The following is a 19975-nucleotide window of genomic DNA, read 5'->3' on the forward strand; positions in this document are numbered from 1 at the left end:
CATTTCCTCAAACACCTTAATATCTTCGTTCATCACACTGTTTCTTTGCTTCAAAATGTCCTTCTCTTACAACTACAAATATCCCCTATCCTACATAAAAACAATGCTTGCTTTATTCTTAAGTCTGATCTACATCTTTCTCAATATCTAAGGTAAATTTTTGCATCAGATTTCCCAAAGTTGTGCAACTCCGAAATCCAGAAAGAAATGAATTCAATGGGTAAACAAGCATGCAAAACACAACTGAAGTTAAAATATCAATTATGAACTTCGCAGAGCCTTTAATGTTAATGTATACTAGGAATTTTGAGGAGACAATAATAAGCTGCTTTCCTCAAACTTAACTGATCACAAGTCCTCCCTCTGGGTCCCTCTTACTAAATCTCGCTCCAAAACTTAGTTTTTCCCAAATTAGGAAAACAATTTGGGAAAACTTTCAGGTAGGTTTCAGAGAACCTATTTGAAGAATAGGAGCCTGAAACAGCTTAGTCAGCACTCCCTTCTGAAATAGAACTGAAGTTTAATATAATCCCAGTGATAAAATAAATACCTTCTCTACTCCTCTGAGAAATTTGTCTGTTCCTGTATAGTTTCTCCTTGGATCTGTTAGCAATTCACATAGTCGCTGAATGGTAAAAGGGATACTGCAAAAGAATATAATTTTAAAGTTTGAGGTCATTAATTATCAAGAGAATTAGGAACATTATTACTCTTACTATTTAAAGATTTATCTAGTCACCCATGTATTAAGCGAGAAAAAGAAAATGCTGTAATAGGGAGATGAATAGATGAGTGACTTAAAAAACAGGCAAGACAATAAGCACATCTATCTATCTTTTTAACAAGAAAATCCTTTGCCTTAAAAAGCTATTAAAAAAAGGCACACACAATTTTTCAAGTTTCAAAACTAATGGAGAAATAAATATATTTTAACATTCTGCGTATGATAATTTTAAGTTTACAAGATAACACAAATAATAATCAAGTTACAGTTTATTAAATACAGGAGCTTTTCCTCAAGCATTCCTTTGCACATAAAGATTTCTTTACAGTGTCTCCAAATAAAACTACAAATGTTATCAGATGGAAAAGGCAAATGATTCCAATGAAAAAGTATTATAAATAGGATTCTACTCCATAGTTAGTTTTACATACACTCTATTTCATCAGAAGTAAAATACACGCAAACACAGTATTTTGATAAGTGCCTTACCATAGTCAAATTTTCACTTGATCATACCAAATACAAAACTGAGAGTTGGAACTAAAATCATTCATAAATATTAAAAAAATTATCTCACATACTATTAGCATTCCTCAGAATTACAATCTGAACAGCAAACATGAATGCATTAAATAGGTCAAACACAGCTAAAAAGTACAAACATAAACTTCAAACCTCAGTATTTGCCATTCAAATCTATTTATTCTCCTTATAAAGTGAATTACAAAACCTCAAAGTAAGAGTTAATATTCACAAAGTTCTTTACTGTGTATAACAGGCCTTTTGACACAATACTCTCCCCCACAAGGGAAGTGGCTAGTGCATAACAGTGCCAAGACTCAAACCCAGCGTCTCTAACTTCAAATTCCTTGTCCACTCCTCTATTATTCTAAACATACTTAAAATATTTTTTATCTTTTAATGGGACAAAACTAGTTAGTTCTCATATTTTCAGCATCAATACTATTCTTTTCTTACAAAAAAGTCAGTATAAAGTTTATAACTGATTTTGAAAGGGTATAAAGTATGTTATTCACACGAAAGCAAACATTTTACTTATGACAGGCCAATAATCTTTTCTCAAGTAGCACCAAAACCTTAAAAATCAGAAAGCTATCATTCTATCAACAAAAGACTGAGTGCTAACTAAAAGACAGAGTGGGTGCCTGATGTCACAAATACTCAGAAGCAGCTAGAAATTACAGAACTCTCATGTTCACCATGACTGCTAGAGGAAATTCCTTTGGGTTTCTTCCTTTTGAAAATATAGTCAGACTATAGTATATAGTCAAAAGTAAGAATCTTTAAACTAGAAAGTCACACCGACAATGTTACTTACTAATAATGAAACAGCTTACTGGTCTGTTTTATTCATTCCTATAAAGATACCACATAATTGAAAACCTATAACTAATACAGAAAACTTGTTAACTGTATTTAAAAAATTAGAAAAACATTTCCCAAGCTAAATACATAATAAAAAAATACGAGTTTACAAACTGTCTTTCCTCAGATTTGATTGAAAGCTTAAGGACATGATCTCCTCCTTTATATTAGGTTCAGCATATTAAGTCATGTGTGTACACACACACACACACACACACACACCTGAAATGCACTACCACCATGAATTTCTGAGTATTAATGGTATACCTGCACCTCAGCCTCTTCTTCAAGTTCATTACTTTCCAAACCTTAAATACACAAATTCTACCTATGCTATTCCCTCATTAATGAACTCACAATGCTACTATAATTAAAAGTGTATACATTATTCAAAAATAAGCAAAATAGCACCAAGTGTTAAGAGTATTCAAACAATACTTAACTGACAAATACTTAAACAGATACTACCTAGCTTTGTCTTTTCCTCCAACTAAACTTCTTTCAAACACCAAAAATCAGTATTTTCTTTTAAAAATGGCTTTAAAACCTAATTATCTTTAAACTTTCTACTTAACAATATTTACACTAAATGTTTTGGCTAATTTTCTATTCAGGAAGGTAAGCAGAAGTGTAGCCAATTATTAACAATGCATGTGTTGGTGAATGATACTGCTTTTAGGGGAGAAGTGTATTATGTTTGCATAGCATTCTTAGCAATAAGAGCCTAAGATAATGAGTTTACTTCTTGATACTTTAAGGAATTTTTGAAGGTATTTTACAAAGTGTCCAATAGATGGCACTAAAATGTCATATAATACCCACCCTTCTGCCTGAGGAGGCTAACATACAAATATTACTTGTAAATAAAAGTATCCTTTGAAAACATTATTATAATCTTGACAATTGCAGTGAAGATCTCTTTACACAGTTGCACTTTTTAACTTTTTAAGTAAATATGAAAGCCTACAATAAGCTAGAAATATTTACTTGGTAGGAGAGCAGATAAATAATTACAAATGTTAATAAAATTCTGTACATACTATCAAGACAGAATAACCTGTATGCCAGGGAAGCAAGAACCTGAAACATTTAAGTTAAATATTTAAAAGAAGCATAAGAATAAACCAATAAACTGAAAATGAATGGTTGGTACAAAAACTGTACCAAAGGTTTGCTGTTACTCTGTTACTCTTTAGATATAGCATACAAAACAGTTTACTCTAACTCCTAAAAATATTAAACCTTTTTCCAATGAAAATCACTAAATCAAGATCCTATGTGCTAAGAAGAAAAAAAGCAATAATGCACACAATGAAAAATCTGAATCAGAATCCCTAAATTTGGGGGAATGAGTTAAGGATTTCAGTGGAATGATATACTATAAAAATAAATGACTCAGTAGAAAAATATGTGGGGTTATTTCAAATAAAATACATTCACAGTTTAATGTGCAATACATTATCTTATTTGCCTACCATCTAAGATAAAAACTAAGATTACATAAGGAACTGGGAGACGGAGGGGCACTTTTAAAAAGAACGTAACTGGCATTTTCAACTTTAAAAAACGGTGTGTCTACAAAATCCAGTAAAACCTAGAGGGAAAAAAAAAAACCTACATTAAATCAAGGACCCAAAAATGACAGGTCCTTTCAAATGGTATTACTCAAATACTATAGAACACTAATGACCAGTCTACTTTTGATGTACCAATTATAAGGTAGTGTGGTTAAAAAAGGCATACTTGCTAGCCCACTGGGAGACCATGTCCACGTTGAATTTATCCCTCTTACAGCTTCATGTCCATATCTAGAAAACAGATTCTGAAAGTGTACTTTTCACACTGATTATGAGGAAGACTAAATACATATAATGTATATAAACCACATAGTGCCTGGAAGATTTTATAAGGTGTTCATTAAATCTTAGTTCCCATCATCATCCTGATGCAACCCACTAATTAATTAATGGAGCTGTAGAAAGCATTCCAAAGACCAACTATGGAGGAAGAAAACCAAAAGTTTATCTGTCTTTTAAAACAGTCCTTTTAATTCCAAGGACAGTAAGGAACACATTTTACACTAGTTATAGAGTATAACTGAATTTGTTTTTTTTTTTTTTTTTTAGTATAATTGAATTTGACTGCAATATCCATTCACTGAATAAAAAAATATCAGGGCACCTGGGTGAGTGAGTTAAGCATCTGACTCTTGATTTCAGCTCAGGTCATGATCTCAGGGTTGTGAAATCTGGCCCTGGATAGGGCTCTGTGCTGGGTGTGGAGCCTGCTTGAGATTCTCTCTCCTCCTCTCCCTGTGCACTCCTGACCCTATGTTCACTCATGTGCTCTCTCAAAAAGGTATTAAGTCTTAGACACCTGAAAGCTATGACAATTCAAATATCAGGACAGGGACTGTACATCAGAGAAAAACATCTAAGCATGAACGATCAACTCAATGCTATTTTTAATAGGAGAAATTTTAAACAAGAAGGCCAACATGCAAAGAGTTTCCTATCTTATATTTTAACCTGAGATTATAGTTTGACTATAATTGATCTCAGTCTATTTAAAAATATTTTATCATTAAGATATACAAATATTCTGAATGTATAATAGAAGGTATTCAGTTGGAAAGAAGGCATTCAGAAAAAAATGCTCATTTAATTCAGAAATTAAGATAAAAATCAGATAACTGATTACCTTACTCCTTTATAATGCAAGCAACTTTCCTCATGAAAAAAGATAAAGGAATATAAAATAGAACACAAAGACCATTTAGTATAAAAACTAAGAGATAACCATAATATCAGACATCCTGTTAGGAAAAATGCTAAAATAGCCAGGTTACTTTAGTTTTATGCATAAAGATGTCATTTTTACGATGTCCTTGTTTCCTATGAAGGGCTACATTTATACCGTGCCTTAGTTATTAACACAATTACTTAAACCTGACCTGAACTATTTAGGTAAAAACTAGCTTAAAATAGATCTCAGTTATCACACACATACACAAAAAAATCTACATCTATATATCTCAGTTATCAAAGGCTGAACAGGTTCAGTTCTGTTTACTCTTAAGTCCTACAGAAGTCAGAAATACCAATGGAATCATGTGACATTATCTTTACATAAAGCAATATGCTCTAATCTGTACTCAGACTTTAACATTTGTATAAATACACATACACATAAATATTCTTATGTGTGTGTGTATATATATATATATTTAAATATTTATTTATTTATTCATGAAAGAGACACAGAGAGAGGCAGACATACACAAACAGAGGGAGAAGCAGGCTCCCTGCAGGGAGCCCGTTGTGGAACTCTGTCCTGGGATCCTGGGATCATGCCCTGAGCCGAAGGCAGACATTCAACTGCTGAGCCACCCAGGCATCCCTTATGTACATATTTTCTATCTCAAATCAAATATCAGAAATTCTGAGATTTATTGAAAACATCAATGTAAAATGACAAGTACAAACAAAACAAATTAGACTCTTTAAATAATGCTAAGTAATTGTAAACTAGTATCTGCACCATTCCCCATCCCAAAATAAATCTGTAGCAACTGTCAACACTTTTAATAAAGTTAACCACCTTTTATAGTGCCTACAATAATCTGAATTGTCATTGTCCTGGCATCAAATAAAAAATGTCAAGAAAAAAATATAAGCTTCTGCTATGTCCTACCTTTCAATTTAAAACATTTTATTAGAGCATCAAATCAAATCACATGACTAAAGGACAAGACAAGGCAGGAGTCGAATGAGGAGGGAAGGCTACTTAATTCCAATTCTCAATTAGTTATGTTAAATGAAAGCGAAGAAAACAAATACATTTAGCTAAAAGAAGTAATATGCTCAATACTGACACACAAAAAATGCAAAAACTCCTGTTTTCCCCAACTGAAGAGAAAACTCACTAAGTACCAATATAACAGGTCAAAGAAGAGAACAAAGTAACCAAATCTAGAACCTATTCTCTCTTCCCTGAATCATCTACACTAACTGTAAAGCAAACAATACCAAATAAAAAAGGATCATGCTATAAATCCATGATCTAGATTTAAGAGTATAAAAATCTAATATATGACCTTTAAAAAGGCATGAAGAGGTACACTCTCAGGTGTAGAAATTTACAAGAAATATCTGTGTGTGCATGCAACGTACATATAAAATAATGTGAAAGTTTTAGGACTAAGAAAAATCTGGTCAATCATGTATGTTAAAGTAACCTTAGAGAAAAAATTCAATATTCAGAAAGACTATCATGCCAAAAGATGAAGAGCTCTCTTCAGTTGTAACCAATTATACGTCTTAGAGATGATGTGATAATTAAAAGATTTTTTAAAGTATCAAATGGTTATATATACTTTTTCCAGAACTGCTCATAAATATATAGCCACACTACTTCAGTCAACCACCCACAGTAACAAACTTACTGCTTATTTTAGAAAGGTCTTAGGTCTAACATTGACAAAAGACAAGCAAAGACACATAGTTAATTTATATTCATTATTCTTCCATGTCATAATTTAGAGGACATATAACTATCTTTTTAAAAACTACTAGAAATGTATATTATATTCTTTCTACCCCTTGAAATCCCTCTTTGTGTACTATTATAAGAATGAACTACTAGAAATAAAATATAAATATAGAAACATGCTTTTCTTCCTTTAATTGATCTGATCTAGTCATCATTTGTTTGAAAACCTGTGTTCAGGCATTTACTGTTATAGGCCGTATTTGGAAAAGGCAATTCACTCTGCTTTACAGAATCCTTAAGGTTCAAGAAATCAAGACAACAAGTGAATAGACCATTTCACTTCAAAGAGGGAAAATTTAAATGCTGACAATATTCTAAAATAATTTTAGAAAATGGATGATCTTTTTCACGACTAAATACCATGAAGCATTTAATAGAGAGCTTTTACTAATTAAAAGCAAAAACATTACAAACTTAAAGAAAAGTCACCCCAAAGTAAGAAAAACAAAAAAGAGTAAGACTGTTTATGCTACCTAAAAATACTTACAAATGAAATCTTTCAAATAAAACCTACCCCAAATATGAATTCATGGTTAACATACCCATAAATGTCATTCAATTTGGTATCGTCATCCCACACTCCAAATTTTAATGTCAATCTAAATATCGAACAATTCAACTTTATAAATACTTCTTCCTTTCAATAAAGAAAACTCTATAAATACAAAGTCCTAAAAAGAAAAATAGTTAAAAATGACACAGAATATGACACGCAGCAACATTTTTTAAAATGGCAGTTTATTTTAATGCAGTGTATCTTTTCAATGCAATGTTTTACAAAGGGCTAAAAATGATTATTTGTTATTTAGGAGTAAAGGGGGAACTCCAAAAAAAAATTCTTTTAATGGGAAGTCTAAGTATAATAAGTTCATAAATTGTTATTTTTTCATTTTTTTAAAAAAAATGTTACTCAAAACTCAATGATGTCCAGCTTCTAGGCAAGTATAAAGATTTATAATATCACATATAAAATGGGAAGAAAAAAACTAACATATATCCTGAATGTTTCCACCGTCAAATCCATTTAAAGTCCAAATGCCACTGATACCCATAAAGGTGGTTAAAACTAAATAAACAAAGTAGGTACTTTATTTAATACTTGTAAGCTAAATTATTTTAAATACTTGTAAGCTAAAAATCACTAACTACTAAATGTCACCAGAGACAAAGAACTTAATGGATAATCCATGATCAAAGCTTAAATAAAAACATGTAATGGTTGGCTAAAAATTAAATCCTTAAAATAATATTAAGTGCATACCCATTAAATCCAGTGACAATTTTCAGTATTCTTTCCTTCATTTCATCAAAGGGAATATATTCGACATTAGGGTTGGGAGGACCTCTTGGTTCAGGAGCTGAAGTTCTGAAATCATCCATCACTTTCTCCAGTTTGAAAATAAAATAGCCTTTAAATTGGGACCACTGAATCCTATAAGCAAAAAATAAAAAACACAGTATCATGTAGCTTTACAATTCTTGAACACAAAGCACAAATACAGAATACACTAGGACACCGATGCTAATAAAATTAAGATCTAGGGGCGCCTGGGTGGCTCAGTAGTTGAGCATCTGCCTTTGACTCAGTGTGTGATCCCAGAGTCCTGGGATGGAGTCCCACATCAGGTTCCCTGTGGGAAGCCTGCTTCTCCCTCTGCCTATGTATGTCTGCCTCTCTGTCTCTCTCTCATGAATAAATAAAATCTTAAAAAAAAAAAAGATCTGAATAAGGAGCAGTGAGAACATCTTTGTTCAGTAGCATGTACCATGCCTGATGAATCTGATTCACAAGCTCCAAACTTTTACATTCAATTCTCCCCACCCCTGAACCAAATGAAACCCCAATCTCTGATAAAAATCTTTAAAATGGACAACCGTGTGGCTGAAAGCCCATTATGTGCTACATCTCAATTATTAGCATTTTAAAAATATTTTGTTTCAACTCTATTACTCCTAAAAAACTTAACCAGGGAGGTGTTACTGTCCCATCTTCAATAGGTTATTAGAAATTGGCACAAGTTCACATTTAAAACAGACAAGTCAGAATGACTCGCGACCCTACGCTCTCAGTATTCAAGCTAATGCTTACATAAACTAATAAAGGTTTCTTGTCGTGTATTTATGTTAAATAGCAAAATAATCTTCCATTCTCCTTTTTCTTTCAGCTAGTATTTTCTGGATCTTATGTCTCTTAAAAGGTTTATTTCATGGGTCCTATTCAACATGATCTGCAAAGTAAAAATACATTATTTCTTTATATACTCTTAGTATCTATTCATTTACTAAATTAATATAAACATCTTTTTAACCCTGTCCTCTTACATTTTACCACTAATATAAAAAAATTTGGTGATGACACTTGTCTGAATAGCCTGAATTCTAGGAGATTCAAGAATCAAGAACGCAAACCATTTACCCAAAGAGAAAGTAACAACCATTAGTGGCAGCAGAGAAATCTTACACAGGTGACTGCTTAAGCAAAACAAAGAAGTACTAATCCGCACTCTTCCCTCCCATCCACAATCCTATAAACTAGTGCAGCAATTCTCAAAGTGTAGTGTAAGAGGCCAAAGCCATTTCATAAGCCATTTTCATAAGAGTTGACATTTTTACTATGTTAATATTTGTCCTGATGGTGCAAGAACAGCAGCAGGGAAATGAAGACACTTTAGCAGAAATCAAGGCAACAGTACCAAACTCCTATCTGTTAGTAGCAGTCATACACCTTCTTCATTCATCACAAATTCACAGTAAAACGAAAAAGCATTTCACTTAAAAGTTTAATAAAACGAGGGACGCCTGGGTGGCTCAGCCGTTGAGCATCTGCCTTTGGCTCAGCGTGATTCTGGAGTCCAGGGATAGAGTCCCACATTGGGCTCCCTGCACGGAGCTTGCTTCTTCCTCTGCCTATGTCTCTGCCTCTCTGTCTCTCATAAATAAATAAATAAAATCTTAAATAAAAAAAAAAAAGACTGTGAATGTATTTAATGTCACCAAATTATATACTTAAAATGGCAAGATCTGTTATGTATATACATATGTTATGTATATGTACCCCAATAGAGAAGTATGACATAGTCAACAGGCACTTGAAAAAATGTTCCCTGTCACTTGTCATCAGGGAAACACAAATCAAAACCACAATACAATACCACTTTATACTTTTAATGAGAATGGCTAAAATTAACAAGACAGGAAACAAATGTTGTCAAGAACGTGGAAAGAGGAGAACCCTCTTACACTGTTGGTGGGAATACAAGCTGGTGCGGCCCCTCTGAAAAAGCTGGAGGTTCCTCAAGAAGTTAAAAATAGAGCCACCCTATGACCCAGCAATTGCACCACTGGGTATTTACCCCAAAGATACAGATGTAGTAAAACAATGGAACACCTATACAGCAGCAATGTTCATATCAATGTCCACCACAGCCAAAAAGTGGAAGGAGCAGAGTCGTCCCTCAACAGAGGAATGGATAAAGAAGATGTGATATATATACACAATGGAATATGACTCAGCCATCAGAAAGAATATCTACCATTTACATCAATGTGGACGGAACTGGAGGGTATTATGCTGAGTGAAACATGTCAATCAGAGAAGACAATTATCATTAAGGTTTCACTCATGTGTGGAATATTAAGAAATAGTCAAAGGGACAATAAGGGAAGGGGGGAAACTGAGTGGTGAACAATTAGAGAGGAAAATAAACCATGAGAGGCTCCTGCCTCTGGGGGGGGGGGGGGGGGGGAATAGTAGCAGAAGGGGAGGTGGGTAGGAGGGATCTGGTGACGGGCATTAAGGAGGTCACGTGATGTGATGAGCACTGGGTGTTAATACTAAATACCAGCAAATTGAATTTAAATTTTAAAGAAGTGTGGAAGATTGTATAAAAGATTCACATAGGCATTTCTCCAAAGAAGATAAATGGCTAATAAACATATTAAAAGATGCTTAACATTATTACCAATTAGGGAAACACAAATCAAAACCACAAGATACCATTTTACATCCACTAAGGTAGGAATAATAAAAAAGATGGGGCAATAACAAGTGCCAGGGAGGATGTAGGGAAATTAGAAGTCTCTATATTGTTGATGGGAATGCAAAATGGTGTAGTCACTGTCGGAAAATAGTTTGGCAGTACCTCAAAATTAAAGATAGAGTTAACACGTAACTTGACAATTCCATTCCATTAAATGAGTAAATTATATGGTATATAAATTTTATTAATATTAAAAAATTTTGGTGAGGATGATTATTAAAAGCTGATTTGCATGATCACTTCTTCCTTCCATTCCCTGGTCTATTTTGGGAATGTTTTGTGTGAAGAGGCAGCCCATTTTAATTTCTGACATGCCTAATAATAATTTCCGGTTAACATACAATTACCAATGGTTACTAAAATTTATCTCTAAATTTCACTGGACTTCCCACAAGCATTCAACTAAAACACACCACGGAAGACTAGTGAAAGAGAAGTCTTATGCTTTTCATTTTTTAAATTTTAATTAATTTTTTTTAGCAAATGTGCACACATGCACGTAAGTGGCGGTGGGGGTGGGGGGCACAGCGCAACAGAGTAAGGAAGAGGAAGAATGAGTCTTAAGCAGGCTCCATGCCCAGTGCAGATCCTGATATGGGGCTCTATCTCATGACCTCAGCCAAAATCAAGAGTCTGATGTTCAGTCGACTAAGCCACCCAGGTGCATGCATCCCTCCCTCACTTTTCATTTCTTTCTTTTTTTTTTTTTTTTCACTTTTCATTTCTTAAATTAAAATTTCTTGTTTTATTAAAGCCACTAAGTAATAATGTTTTACAAATTAGGATTTCTACACACCAAGGAGTTTTTCCCCCACCTTTCCAGTAACTGTTTGTTTTTTTTTTTTTAAAGATTTATTTATTCATAGAGATGCAGAGAGAGAGAGAGAGAGAGAGAGGCAGAGACACAGGCAGAGGGAGAAGCAGGCACCATGCAGACAGAGCCTGACGTGGGACTCGATCCAGGGTCTCCAGGATCACGCCCTGGGCTGCAGACGGCGCTAAACCACTGTGCCACCGGGGGCTGCCCCCAGTAACTGTTTTTTAATCCACCCATGCTATCAAAAACAAAACCCCCACAAAGACACAGACACAAAACAGCCACACACATTAATGGGAACAGCTAGATGAGGAAAGATAGCCCAGGTAAGCAAACTATGGGGATCTTAACTTGGATAGGAATTAAGTTCCATTAAACTACAATGAATTTTGTATACATTGTAATTTAAATTTCAAAGATAACAAAAAGTTATTCTGAACTAAATCCAAGAGATGCAATTCAGAAGTGACTACACCATATATAGATGAAAAACCACTTACACAAAAATGTAAAAGATGCAGCTTTTTGTCACAACTATGTAATAAAAACAAATACAGAAAATACTTCCCTGAATATTATATAATTTCAACACAAAAACAGGCCATGAGCAAATCAACTAAGAATTTGGAAAAAATATTTTCTTAGTAATGTACTCATTAGTAAAAACTTGAAATAAACCAAAAACGCCTTATTTTTCAAATGAAAATAACTCTAAAAAGATGCTCATAAAATATACACTTTAAACTTTAAAATCAATTTCTCCACATAAAAATTTCCAAAAAATACTCATAATTTAATCTACTTGGCTAAAATTAACTCATTAACTTACTGAAATTTATTACTCAATTTTTAAAAAGTAGTCTCACCTCCCTCTGCTTTTTCTCTTTCCTTTCCATGTTTTCCTTTATGCAGTTTCTCCTTTGGAAAGGCACAACTCTATCACTAATAAAGATATCCTCCTATGAAATACTACACACTGACTTTTTTTCTCCATAGGAATTGACCAGTCTATACTAAAACAAACATGCTTACCTCACAATTCTCAAGTTAAAGAATTTTTTAGAAGCTCAATGGCAGAAAATCTCTTTTTTCAGCTGGTTCTAGAACTTTTTAGTGGCCAGTGACAACCACCACCTTAACGTGGTTGCCTCTTACAGTTCCAAATTCTATTAAGATTACTTCTACTCAGCCCATTGTTTTCCATACAAAATCTATATGGAAAGCTAACAAAAGAGATCACAGTCACAGTACCTCTAGGGGATAGCAAACACTATACCATTTGCAAAAATCAACGGGAAATATGCAAAGAATGAATGAATAAAAACAAAAAGAAATTTAAGGGGGCTAATCATTCATGCAAGGTGACAGGCTTATAAAATCAGGAGATTTAAAGTGTCAGGATTTTTACATGACAGGGAAGAGCGAAACCAAGTAAATTTAATCTGAATGCTGAATTACATGAGCAAAAACACGTGGCAAAAATAAGAACACACTGTGAATTGTTTACATATCAACAGCATTTTTAAGAACTTTAAAATACAAATTACTAGTTCAGAAAAATTCTGTAAGCAGAGCCCCCAATCAAGGATATTCCCCTTTCCTGATTATACCATATTATATTTTATCAGTTAAATGAGCAAAGAAATACATATATATCTAAGAACAAAAAGCCCAGAAACAGACATAACACAAAAGGAAACCTGGTATATGGGAAAGGACAAATTACTCAGGAAATACGCTAAGAAATGATAGGACTACTACATAATTTTGCTAGAGTGTAAAAATAATTTTTTTCTGATATTAGTACAGTTGTTAAAAATTAGAAAAAATAGAAACAAAATGAAAACTGCCCATAAACTGCCCAGTAATCATCATTAAAATATATTTTAGTGTATCTTTCACTAAATTCTATTTAAAATACAGTGCTCTAGTTTGATACCCCTTTCTTTCCTTCTTTATTCACTATGGCTATTGTCACATCATCAGTAGTCTTTGAGAGTAGGATTTTTAATTTATAACACATTTAGTTGCACCATTATTTAATAACCACCATTTCAACGAGTTAGGTTTTCTTCCAGTTGATTACAATTAAAAATAATTGCGGTTAACATCCTAATAAACTTTGGAGGCATCTGTTTATTACTTTAGGATAGATTTCCTAAGTGGAATTACGGAGTCTAAAGTATAAATATCAACTTCTAACGTGTACTTTCAAAAATCTCTCAGAAATGTTGTACCACTTTATAGTGTCATCAGTATAGAAACACCTCTATCATTCAAGTATTAAATTCTCTCAAAATTCCTGTCACAATAGTAGAAAAACACTTCAATTTGCATTTCATTCACCGCTAGTAAAATTGAGTATTTTAACCTGTGTTCACTTGTCACAAGAGATTTCTTTTGTACCTGAATAGGTCCTCTGCAACCCTCTCATTCTGGGGTTCCTCAACTTTGGCACCACTGACATTGTGAGCCTGATAATTCTTTGTCATAGGAGAATGTCCTGTGCACTGTAGGATGTTGAGCACCATCGCTGGCCTCTACCTCCCAAAGTCAGTAGTGACCAATCCCCACTGTCTCAAAAGTTGTGACAACCATGAACATCTACAAATATTGCCAAATGTTACACAGAAGACAAAAACTGTCCTCCATTAAGAAGCACAGCACCATCCCCATCCCTTTAAAATTGTCTTTTTCTTACTCTTATGATATCATGGAGAAAGCAAATTACTATGTGACACAAGTATGAAGATAACTTTTGAATTTCCATTTTGTACTGCTTAAAAAAATATTTAACTATTGTTTTTATATAAAAAAGTGACACTAAAATTTTTGTCTAATTATTCCTACTTTTTTTTTCAAAGATTTTATTTATTCATAGACAGAGAGAGAGAGAGAGAGAGAGGCAGAGACACAGGCAGAGGGAGAAGCAGGTTCCACGCAGGGAGCCTGATGTGGGACCCAATCTCGGGTCTCCAAGATCACACCCAGGCCTGCAGGTGGCGCCAAACCGCTGCGCCACTGGGGCTGCCCTAATTATTCCTACTTTGAAACTATCCTTGAAATGTTACACATTTTCTTGCTCAGAAGCTCTTATCTGAAGATGGCAAGGTATTTACCTGCTCCAAAGCAATAAAATTCTAATACAAATACTGAAAGTGAATTTTTCAAATTAAAATATTTCCTGATAGTTGTACACATCAAGGATCCAATCCGATGGAAAAGAGCTTCAAGAGGTAAAATATACATTCAGTTAATACCTCAGCATGAACTTGAGTTTCTTCTTTGGCAACCTACATATGCATAAGGTTTCTAACATGTCTAAAGAGTCAAGTTACCTTTCTTCTACTCACCCATCTCTCCCTACCAAAGCAAAAAATTGAAAAAATAGTGTGTTCTGGTTAGCCTGCTTATGCTTAACTCTTAGCTAACCTTTGGTCCATTACTTAAAATCTTTCTAAAATTTACTAATATACCAACATGAACCCTCTTGTCCCTCATAAACAGCTGAACCAAAGATACATCTTCTCTAACCGCAAGGCTCAGGCTGAGGACAACCAATTCAGAACTCAGGGGGTCCTGGGGTTTTTAACAGCACAAGCTTAGTGGCTGAGATGGATCTACTCTGCTTCCTACTCGAAGGGAGTAGCTCTTCTCACCACTTTCACCACTGCTACTATCACTTTCCACACAATCCATATGATAGCAATTCCAAATTCCCATCCACAGGCACTGGTCCATTCCTTCAGTGTCACTTTTGCCAGAACATAGGTAGAGTCTGGGCCCTTTCTGCATTCTACCAACTCACATTATAAATCAGAGTCAACAGCAATTAGGAAGCTCAGAACCCTGATCCTCCACTAATAACATGAGTTTAAAGATTTTTTTTTTAATTTTTATTTATTTATGATAGTCACAGAGAGAGAGAGAGAGAGAGAGAGAGGCAGAGACACAGGCAGAGGGAGAAGCAGGCTCCATGCACCGGGAGCCCGATGTGGGATTCGATCCTGGGTCTCCAGGATCACGCCCTGGGCCAAAGGCAGGCGCCAAACCGCTGCGCCACCCAGGGATCCCAATAACATGAGTTTATAAAACAAGATACAAAGACAATAAACAAATAGGACAACATAAACTATTAGTTGTAGAGATTCAGTGATGGTACAAGAGAACCCAGAGAAAGGAAATACAAAATGAAGGCTTAGAGCTATCTAAGAAAGGCTTCAGGACTAAGTAAACTATAAGCTGGATGAGTAGAATATGGAAAAACAAAGTGAAAAATTATAGGAACTAAAAGTAAAAGAAGCTTAATTAGTGGGACAAATTTCTCAAACTTAGCGTTTATTGACATTTTCAGCTAGAGGGTTCTATGTTATGGTGGACTGTCCTGTACATTGTAGGATGCTGAGCAACGTCCCTGCCCTCTACAACTTGATGCCAGTAGCACTCCCACTTCGAGTGGTAACAACCAAAAATATCTCCAGACAATGGCAAAAGGACCCTAGGTGGAAAATGCTACCCTTCCCCCCCGCCACACACACACATCAAGTACCACTGCAAAACACAATTCCTTTTGTTGAGGATTACACTGGTTCCTGAAAATTAGCAAGGCTGGGAAAGAGAGAACTGCAAGGTCAAAGTCTCACAAAATTTAAAGAATAAAATAATATGCATATACATATTTTTTAATGGTAGAGAGAAATTCTAAAATGCAGAGGATTCATTTAAAAAATAAAACACTCACTAAAATCTATCTCACAACTCACTTCCACAGGAAAATGTGCTGTGAGATGTGACCTTAATTTTTTTCAAGTGTAATCTATGTACTGAGAAAGGTAAAGGTAAAAAACAGCAAAAATCTTTCCACACTGACCCAGAGACAAACTCATGTGGTACAAATCAAAGAATCTCTAATTGTTGGGTTTTTTCCTTTTTTTTTTTTTAAAGTAGGTTCCAGGCCCAGCTTGGAGTCCAATGCGGGGCTTGAACCCACAACCCTGAAATCAAGACCCGAACTGAGATCAAGAGTCAGATGCTGGGGCACACGGGTTGCTCAGTGGTTGAGCATCTGCCTTTGGCTCACCTTGTGATCCTGGGGTCCCAGGATTGAGTCCTGCCATCAGGCTGCAGGGAGCCTGCTTCTCCCTCTGTCTATGTCTCTGCCTTACTCTCTGTGATTCTCATGAACAAAAAAAAATAAAATCTTAAAAAAAAATTGAGAGAGAGGCTTAACCGACTGAGCCACCCAGGCATCCTGGGTTTTGTTTTTTTTCTTAAAGACTGAAATATAAGTATGTAAATGTTAAGGCTTTACAATTTCTGTTATCGAAATATAAAAAAAGAGTTTAGACATCCACGAGTGGTGGGAGATTACTGTATACTTGTATACAGAATTCATCCCAGAAAATCTTGAGTATGAAGATGAGGCTCAAAGAGTCTTTGACGGTATTTGCAATAAGGGCTTTGGGTAGATTGGTATGTGTCTCTTTTGTGCTATGTCATATACAGATTATTTTTATTCATGTTTTAAAGTATGCCCCAGAGTTATTTGCTACTCTAAAATTGCTAATTAAAGATATAATTACTTAGAAAGCATTTTCTGTATTTATATACTCTCAAAAGGATGAAAAACAGACCATTAAAAGCACTGCATCTACTAAAACGACAATTTATACTTTGGTCCAAGAACTATATGAACACAAAGACAAATGGATACCCACCCCACCCTGAGAATGTCTACCTATATGTGATAAAACCAAGAAAATAAGCTAGATGGCTAAATTCAAATTTCAGCTCAGTCACTTTTTCATTTTTCATCTAAAATAATCCCTTTGTTTCCCCATCTATAAAAATGGAAATAACTGTACCTACTTCACAGAACTGTGATAATTAACAGAGTAAGCAGGCAGTGCTTGTCAGCAAAGTAAGTCACACTTAGTAAGCACTCAAACTCAAGACAGGGAGAACATCTGTGAATATCACAGTAGAACTATGCAGAGAGCTTTCCAGGTGGCATTAGTAAAAAAAAGACTTAGAATAGTAAGCCAAGACCTCTGTTAGGCCATAATAAAATGTCTGGGCTTACCTTATGTACTGTCATACAACAGATTATAAGAACTTCAGGCAATCTCTTGAGCCTAAGAATACTTCTTTATTCCCTTCATTAGAGTATAGAAAATGTTTTACCCAATATTCCTCCCTCCACCACTAACAAAATATTTCCTTAAAAAAAAAAAAATACACAGAGTATTGCAGCTAATAGATAAGAGAGACTAGGAAGAAACACCTACAGATTATCTAGTTTTGTCAAACCTTTTTTACAGTTCTTGATGAACTAGAAAATATATTGCACTTGCTCCAAAAATTCTTGGACTCCACCAGGATCTCCAATCCATTGATCCTTCCACCTTTCTACGGTCTCTCATCCCCTTTTATATCCTTTCCCTTCATTATCCAGCTTAAATTAAAATTAATAATCATAAAAAAATAATAATCATTATAATCACCCCCCTGCATATAGTTGACTCTCTATTCCCTCTTTGGCTTCATAGTACTCACAAAATCAACTCCACTGGTTAAATGTAATCCCCACCAAATCTGTGCCCATATGGCAATGCACAGAGGAGAGAGAATATGAAAGTTGTAGAAAATAAATATGGTCTAACCATCATGCTAGTTAGACTCAAGTACACTATTAAAGCTGACAGGTAAAATATTTCCCTAGTTTAGTTACTCTCAGACTCCTGTAGATAACCACTTTATATCATCGCCTCAAACCCCCACTGAGTTCTTCCTCACCATCACACTCAATGACTCTGCCTCCTGTTTTCACTTATAAAACTAAAGCAGTAAAATTTCCAGAGTTCTACCACATTTATCCACCTATTAGCAGGATCAGGCACACATTCTGAAATCTCACCTGTAATCACATATGAACTATTAATTCTTTCATCTATTAAGAATCTCTCCATTTATGCACCTAACTCCAGAGCATTTCTTGTGTAATTCTCCTCTTTATGTTGTCAACTACATCTATATCTACTTTTTAATCTCTAATGAGTCATTTCCATTACCATGCAAATATGTTGATATTTCTCCTATTTCAAAAATTTCCACTTAACCACCTATCCCTCTTATTTCTCTCCTCAGCAGGAAAATTCTTTAAGAGGTGTCTCCCTCCCATTATCTCTCAAATCCACTCCAATCAAGCTTTCAGCCCCACCACTAAAATTAATCTACTCTTATTAATAAAACTTATCAATGATCTCATATTGCTAAATTCAAAGGTCAATTCTCACACATTTCATCCTTAATTGGCCTATAAAATGTATTCACATAGATGACCACTCTTCCTTAATTATTTTCTTGGGTCTTCTTTCAAATAACTGGCCTTTGTTGCTCATTTTCCTTTACAGGTTTCCCAAACTTAATTCTAAGCAATCCAAAACTCAGACTATTTCTTCTCTGTCCACACTTGGGGATCTTATCCAGTCTGGAGATTTTATTTTTATTTTTTTAAAAGTATTTATTTATTTATTTATTTATTTATTTATTTATTTATTTATTTATGATAGAGAGAGAGAGAGAGAGGCAGAGACACAGGCAGAGGGAGAAGCAGGCCCCATGCACTGGGAGCCCAATGTGGGATTCGATCCCAGGTCTCCAGGATCGCGCCCTGGGCCAAAGGCAGGCACTAAACCGCTGCGCCACCCAGGGATCCCCCCCCGCTTTTTTTTTCAGTCTGGAGATTTTAAATACCATCTATATGCCAATTATGTCTCCTGATCTCTACTTTCATCCATCCACCTGCTCCACATTAATATAAAATTCAGCATGTCCAAAACTCAACTCCTGATCTTTCCTATATATTGCCCCTGCCACAGCCTTTCCCATTGCAGGTATGATGAAATTCTTTTAGCTGCTTAGGCAAAACCCTTGAGTCATTTTGACTCCTTTCTTTCATACACCACAGCCTATCTACAGGAAATCCTGTGAAGTTGTACCTTCAAAATATATAAAGAATATGACTAAACCTCACCACCCCCAGCTACCTGAGCCATTGCCATTCTTCAATAATATCATTATCTTCATCTTCAACAAACCCTGCTTCGAGCTTATTTTACCTAAAGTATATTCTCAGCACAGCCATTCTTAAAACAATCATCTTAAACCTAATGTCACTTACCTACAGAAAACTCCACAATGGCTCCTGACTTCATTCAGAGTAAAGTCCAAAGTCTTTACAATGGTCCCCAATGTCTTACATAAACTAAATCTAATCCCCTTTACTTCTCTGACCTTCTGTCCCTAGTCAATGTATTCCAGCCATTGTGACCTCCTTGTTAGCCTGTGAAAAGGCAGGACACACTCTTAAGGACTTTTGTGCAGGAAGATTCCTCTGCCTGGAATGCTCTTCTACTATATAAGGCTGAGTATTTTAAATTACCGTATTTAAAATTA

At 34.8% G+C, this 19975-nt stretch overlaps 1 protein-coding gene across 6 annotated transcripts in view; it reads right to left on the reverse strand.

The window, feature by feature from the left end:
• Window positions 1–19975, reverse strand: part of PPP4R2 (protein phosphatase 4 regulatory subunit 2) — a 52411-nt gene that overhangs the window by 7638 nt on the left and 24798 nt on the right. For 2 of the 6 annotated variants that reach the window (XM_077858055.1, XM_077858060.1), the window contains exons 3-4: window positions 7923–8093; window positions 551–644 (exon numbers count right to left, since the gene is read on the reverse strand). In XM_077858055.1, the coding sequence (XP_077714181.1) occupies window positions 551–644; window positions 7923–8093 (265 nt within the window). The other 4 variants (XM_077858058.1, XM_077858057.1, XM_077858056.1 and 1 more) reach the window with 4 other exon arrangements.

Source organism: Canis aureus, chromosome 19, assembly GCF_053574225.1.
Source record: "Canis aureus isolate CA01 chromosome 19, VMU_Caureus_v.1.0, whole genome shotgun sequence".
NCBI classification, from domain to species: domain Eukaryota; kingdom Metazoa; phylum Chordata; class Mammalia; order Carnivora; family Canidae; genus Canis; species Canis aureus.